Below are 7,058 nucleotides of genomic sequence, written 5' to 3'. Positions count from 1 at the left end.
CCCCCCCTTTCATCTAACATTCTCCTGGTCATTCTTCCCATTGTCCAACTTTACTCTCTTCTGATTCTTCTTTGACTACATCCATTTCTAATTCTCTCTTTCAGGTTGGTGCATTGGGCTAGTCGCCAGATTGATCCCATTGGAGTTGACTATATTCTACAGAAGCTTGGTTTTTCTCATGCCCGTGTCACAATCCCAAAATGGATGCAGCGTGGTTTCATGGATCCCATGGACAAAATGTTGGCAGTCCTTGTCAATAAGTTAATGATTGTGCTCCGAGACAAACCAAATGCTGCTAACGAGGACACTTGAGACAACAACCGAACAGTGTCTTGTCTTGTAGACTTGACAAAATGACTTGAATCATATCTGAATCGCATGAACATACAATGGCTGTGCCTCACTGAAGTGTAACAATTTTCCCTCTCCTCCTCATCATCATTACAGCCACAACAGCAGCCATCATGATCATCATCATCATCATCATCATCATCACCACCACCATCACATAATGTCAATAACAACAATAATAATAATAATTTTGATATTCTAAAGAGGCATGTCATTTATTCAATGATTTAAAACAAGAAAACAAATCAGCCTTGAAGCAGATTGATGACAGAATTGATAGCACATCAGACAAAATACCTTGTGATATTTGGTAACAAACAATCCTTTACATTCTGAGTTCAAATCCTGCTTAGGTTTGCTTTGTCCTTTATCACCCCGAGGTTGATAAAAATAAGTCCTAGGGTCAATGCAATCAACTGTACCCTAGAAAGTGAGGCCTCAGCATGGCCCACAGTCCAATAAACGAAGCCAGTTAAAGAACAAATGAATGAAAGCATTTTGTTTTTGTGGAATGGTTTCTACCGAAACATTAAATGCTGCAAGAAGTAGAGGGAGCTGGCAGTAAACGAATCTTGTGAGAATTTGGAAGGTGTGTGTGTGTGTGTTGTTTTTTTTTTTTTAAAGTCTGGGTTGGAATAAAATGGGATGGAAAGAGTTTGTGAATTTGAATGTTTGTGACACAGACAGAACTAGTGTTTTGGTGTTTGGGATCATATGGGTATATTAGAATATCAGGAAAAGCAGTGTGTGAGAGAGGGAGAGTTGTAGCTTGCTTAGCAGTGCAGAAATTTGTTTCTCAAAATCTTATCAGAGTCAGTTAACATACTTGTGTCTATAAGTTATAAGTGTGTTCCTATACAAGCAAGCATACATACATGCACATAATGAATGCAATTGCAAGTATATATATATATATATATATATATATATATATATATATATATATATATATATATATACATACATACTGCTTCTTTTACGGATATATGATACAATATATATGTGTGTGTGTGTATATATATATATATATATGTGTACACACACAATTTATATATATATGTGTATGTGTGTGCTTGTTTTATTTTAAAAAAGGTTCACAGTAGCTTTGAACTGTTGCTGGTCATTGCGCCACCCATTGACTGGTCAAATCTTTTCACCTTACTCTCAACCTTTTCCATGCAAAAGTAAATGTGATACTCTAATTTAGTGTGTTGAGTGATCCTTTCAATTACTGTTTAAGTGTTTGGGCTCTTCTTTTTCTACATAAACACACACACACAAACACGATTTTTCTAGTTGCAAATATGATGTATGTGGTTGTATGTGTGTGTATATATATACATACATGCACATATGTATGTATGTATAGATAGATATATATAGCATTTTGTTGCATATGCATATGTGCACACTGATGTTTATAAAATATATAATAAATGAATTCAAAGTGAAAAATATTAATAATAAAAACGAAAAAAAAACCCACAAAACCGATGTCATCTTTCTCCTGCCATATTTCCAATAAGTTAGTTTCTGTTGCAATGGTGCTGTTGTGTTTTGTCGAGTGACGGTGACCAACATCCAATATTGTTTGATGTTTAAATTTAGGAAATAAATAAATAAAAATATAGCCAGATATTTTTTAAGAAAAGTAAAATTAAAAAAAAAATAAATATATATGAATGACTCTAATAAAAATATATAACAAAAACCTAAATTGAGTCGGTCAGTGTGAATATTTGCTTTGTGGAGTTGTTTCTGTTGTTAGGAACTAGATTAAGATGTTGTGTATGTATATGTGTGTATATTATATGCATTTTGGTTGTACAAACAAGAAGAAAGTACTCAATACACACGTGAAAGTGTTTATTCACCTACTCATCAGATGCTAATGTCACTTGCCCCTCCCCTTGTTTCTTGCATGTTTTTGAGGCAACACTTCAGGGTGCTTCAAGAATTGCCCAAAGTGCCTTGCAGAATTGCCTTGAAAAGCATGTCAAAACTTAAGAGTTGCAAGTGAAAGAAGCCCCTGTTTTTAGTAACATGTGTTTCAGTGAAGTGACCCTGTCTTGTTGTTTTTTTTTTCCTTTTCAATAATTACTAGTTTTCATGAGATTGCATAAATCTGGAGAGGATGTTTGAGAACTGGAGAATCCAAGTTTGGTGAGTTTGGTGCATTGTAGGGAATATATAAATTATTGGACGTACTCCATTCTGAAAATATATTTCAAAACATAATTTAGAAGAATGCATAGAAAATTGAAACCTTTCATATTTCTCTGCATGATTTCAGTAATGTACCATTGCTGTTATTGGAGATTGCGTTGGTGCCCACAGAAACCAGATGCCATAAACTACAAACAACTCCTATAGAAAGCATTCGGTCCTTTAGCATTCAGATTTCTCTGCCAAATGTAATGCTTGTTTATTCACATTGTTTTGGAACAACTATGCATTGTGTCACAGAATGACATTGTAGTGTAGGCGTGAGAGGCCTGATCTGGCCTGTCTCAATGTCAAACAGGTGTAGGATATTTGAGTTGGATGTGGGGGGTTTAAATGCTAAAGGGTTAAATCTGTGTGAAAATCAAGACCCCATCCTTTCATTTTTTGTTTGGTAGCCATTAACATCTGTACTCATTCAGTGATCTTTCATTATGAAGGACTTTCTCAGGTTCTACGTCCATTCTGTAAATGTGAATTATCAAAATGATGACCAGTTTTCTGTGTAACTACACTTACAATAGACACAAGCATGGTTGTGTGGTCAAGAACTGCAGGGTTTCAGGTTCAGTCCCATGGCAAGGCTGCCTGAGCAGATACCTTCTGCTATAACCCCAGACCTTGTAAATCAATTTGGTGAATGGAAACTGTGTAGAAGCCCATCGTATATATATATATTTGTGTGTCTCTTTGTGCTTATTTTCCATTAGCACTTGACAACCAGTGTTGGTTTGTTTGTTTCCTGTAACTTAATGTTTTGGCAAAAGAGACAGAATAAGTATTAGACTTTGAATATTAAGTTTCTGGGGTTGGTTGGTTCTGTTAAACCCTTCAAGGCATTTCCCCTGCATGACTGCAATCCAATGACTGTGGCCTGTAAAAAGTACAAAAATATAGGTCACTGTGATAGAAGTTTACTCTCCAACCAAAAGGTTATGGCTTTACTACTTTAGGTGATTGTCTTCTACAATAACTGTGAGACAATCGTAGCCTTGTGACTAGGAATGGTTAAAAAAGAAATGTGTTAGTCTGTCAGACAGGCTATATACATCAGTAATTCAAAGAGCTAGCATTGTCACACACTGTGTCATACGACTTCTGCCTGAGAGACCAATTAATTGTAATGATGTGTCTGTGAAACAATAATTTATTTTATAATTCATTGTTGAAATGAATAGATGCAGGCCTGGATGTGTGATTAGGGGTCTGCTCCTCAACCATATGGTTTCAGATTCAATGGCACTGCATTGGGGAAGTGTCTTCTACTATAGCCCCAGGCCACCCGAAGCTTTATGAATGGACTTGGTAAAAGGAAACTGAAAGAAGCCTCTGTGTGTGTGTGGTGTATAGGGGCAGTTGTGACTGTGGTAAGAAGCTTGCTTCCCAAACACATGGCTCCAGGTTAATTCCCATTGCATGGCATCTTGGGCAAGTGACTTCTACTATAGCCTCAGGCCAACCAAAGCCTTATGAATGGATTTGGTAAATGGAAACTGAAAGAAGCCTCTGTGTGTGCATGTGTTGTGTGTGTGTGTATCTGTCCTTGCCGCCAATTGTCAATTGGTGTTTGTTTACATCTCCATAAACTTAGCAGGTCTGCAAGGGGACTGATAAAATAAGCACCAGAGTTTAATAACAAGTATTGGGGATGTTTTTATTTATTTTTTTTTCTTGACTAGAACCCTTCAAGGTGGTGCTCCAGCATGACTTCACTGATGAAAAGGTAACTGAGTTGATCAAACATGAAATACATGTTACTGAAGCTGAGAGTTTACTATCTGTGTGTGTGTGTGTGTGTGAAAACTAAATGTTCATACATGTTGTGTTTATATGACAATCAATGTATTATTGAAAAAAATGTTTTTTTTTCTCATCTGTTTTGAAAACAACTAAAATATGGCTTAAATTGAAAACTGTATTCGTATTTTTTCTTTTATCTTTTATGTTTCTTTTTCTTTTTTCCTTTCCATCTTGTTTCAAACAAGATCTACCATTTGTTTTGTTATCTATTTTTCAAAAATTATAATTATTATTGTCATTGTTATTATTATTATTATTAGGCTGACAGAATGGTTAGCATGCCAGACAAACTGCTGCCCTAACCACTGGGCCATTGCGCCTCCACATTTGTGAGGAAAAGAAAGGACAAGGATTGGAAAATGAGATAAAGGTAGTCAAAGTATAGCAAGGCCAATCAAAGAACCTTACAGATCCAACATCTTCCTGACCATTAAGGGCACAAGCTCTCCTGCATCTATTGTTCTCCATTTTAAAGGTTTAGGCTTAGAACAGGTCCATTCATCCTCATCGTTTTGCCACAGTCATCCAACTTTTGGTAAATTCACTGGAAGGGAAGAGAACTCTTCCCTCTCCTCCCTCACTTTCATACCCAAATAATAAGGGGATAATGATTATAACAAGCAGGAAACCCTCTTTATGGCCAGTGCTCCACAATATTAACAGAGACGAAATAAAGTGAGGGAAAGACATGAATCACTCAAAAAACCTGCCCAGAAATTGAGGGAAACACAAGAGTCACTCAAAAAACCTGTCCACAAATAATTAACAAAAATAAAGAATAATGACAGGATGCAATCAAGTGAAAACTATAAAAACAAATAAAATGAAATGGCTCACCATGTGATTGCTGGGAGTAGCTGTGACCCCAAGTTCAGGTAGACACACAGACATAACTAAGGGGGTATCTATTAAGTCCACTGGGTAAAATGCCATGACTTCCCTGTGAAAATTGACGAGAAACTGGGGCACAGTTATGACCCAGTTAATGTCAGAAGACCCAAGTAAGCCATGCAGATAAAATTATGATGGACAGGAATGGGAACATATGGACTTTGAGAGACATCTTGGTGCTTTCCAACCAAAATATTGTGGAGTAGGAAGCAGAGAAATGGTTGAAGAACAAATAAACTTGAAACTAAAATAAGCAGGAAGTAGGGTGTAGGTGTGGCATAGTGGTTAAGAGGCTTGTGTATGTGTGTGTGTGTGTGTGTATATATATATGTGTATATATGTATTTATATGTATGTATGTGTATATATATATTTATATGTATATATATATATATATGTATATGAGTGTGTGTGAAGTAAATGTAAGGATAAGCAAATAAGATCAATATATAAAGTATATTACATACATGAAATATAAAAATAATGGACATATGTTTACATATAAAAAAGGTTTGACTTCCACAGAAAACAAATGATACAGAGAATGAAAGTGGTTGCGGAAAAGTATTACAAATCCAACAGCTGTTTCTTGAGGGTTTGGCAGTCCATACTAATATTTGTAGATTGATTCCATCATAGGATGAGACAAGCCTCCCTCTCCAGTGAAGTGATCTTACGTTTGAGATGTTAAAGGAGAGAAGTTCAAGTGTATATATATATAAATCCGTCTCCCCATACCCTAACCTCTCATCACCCAGCACAAAGCCACCTTCCTCAATATTACTCCTGCCCTCCCCTCCCACTCAGTTGGGGTGTCTTGTGAGTCATTTGGTGACCTCATGGCTGCTGGTGCCACATAAAAAGCACCCAGTCCACACTCTGTAAAGTGGTTGGCATTAGGAAGTGCATCCAGCTATAGAAACCATGCCAAAGCAGACTGGTGCAGCTTGACATGGTCTTCTGCCTTGCCATTTCTTGTCAAACCATCTAACCCATGCCAGCATGGAAAATGGACATTGTATGACAATGATGATAGTGATGATGATGGATTAGATTAAAGAGGGTTTAGGAATCTGAGTGAATACTGGCTGACAGAGGGCATAGAAGCGGACAGTTTTCCTTAAAGGAAATTGTTGTATAGAAATTGAAATTCCAGGAATGTTTTGTTAGTCTCAGAGTATAAATGGTAGTAAATGTAATAGTTGAGGGGATGAAGAAATGGCTGTAATGCCATCATCTCCATTCTTGGACAAATTATTTTTATATATTCTCATGCGCTTTACAATTGTTTCATAGCAAAGCATAAGTTAAGATATACACAGCCAGCATTTGATTTCAATATGGCAAGAAGTGTGTGACTTGCAATGGTTAATAAACGTATTTTATTGTATATTGTCCACCCTTTGTCATCTAAATGAGATACAAACAGGCTTGAAGCTTACTAACTTCCTACACTTTGATCCTTGGATTGTTGCTATCCATTTCTCTTTAGTTCCTCTTACATTCATGCATACACACACACACACACACACACATATATATATATATATACATATATACATATATATGTGTGTGTGTAACTTGTGGTTTTATACCATTATTTAAAATACAGTGTTTCTTTGTTTGGTCTCTCTTCCTAACTGCTTATTAATTTGCTGAAGCTCATGGTTCATTACCGGTCTTGGATTTTTTTTTTTTTGTGAATGTAAAACATTTTGAAAAGAAAAGAAAAAGAAAAGATGAATTGAAAGCAAAGAAAACAAAACAAAAATAATCCATTAATGTATTTTTTTT

The 7,058-nt window shown here is 36.0% G+C and overlaps 1 protein-coding gene across 7 annotated transcripts in view; it reads left to right on the top strand.

Moving 5' to 3' along the window:
• Positions 1 to 4,487, top strand: part of LOC106884293 (bridge-like lipid transfer protein family member 1) — a 213,773-nt gene extending 209,286 nt beyond the window's left edge. For all 7 annotated transcript variants that reach the window (XM_014935660.2, XM_052972555.1, XM_014935618.2 and 4 more), the window contains one exon: positions 105 to 4,487. In XM_014935660.2, the coding sequence (XP_014791146.1) occupies positions 105 to 312 (208 nt within the window). In that variant the 3' untranslated portion in view covers positions 313 to 4,487. The remainder of the gene's footprint in view (positions 1 to 104) is intronic.
• The last annotated feature ends 2,571 nt before the right edge of the window (positions 4,488 to 7,058 follow it).

The sequence above is a fragment of the Octopus bimaculoides genome, chromosome 13, assembly GCF_001194135.2.
Source record: "Octopus bimaculoides isolate UCB-OBI-ISO-001 chromosome 13, ASM119413v2, whole genome shotgun sequence".
Classification (NCBI taxonomy): Eukaryota; Metazoa; Mollusca; class Cephalopoda; order Octopoda; family Octopodidae; genus Octopus; species Octopus bimaculoides.
The sequence above is the reverse complement of the archived record's forward strand: the minus strand, read 5'-3'. Positions and strand labels throughout refer to the sequence as shown.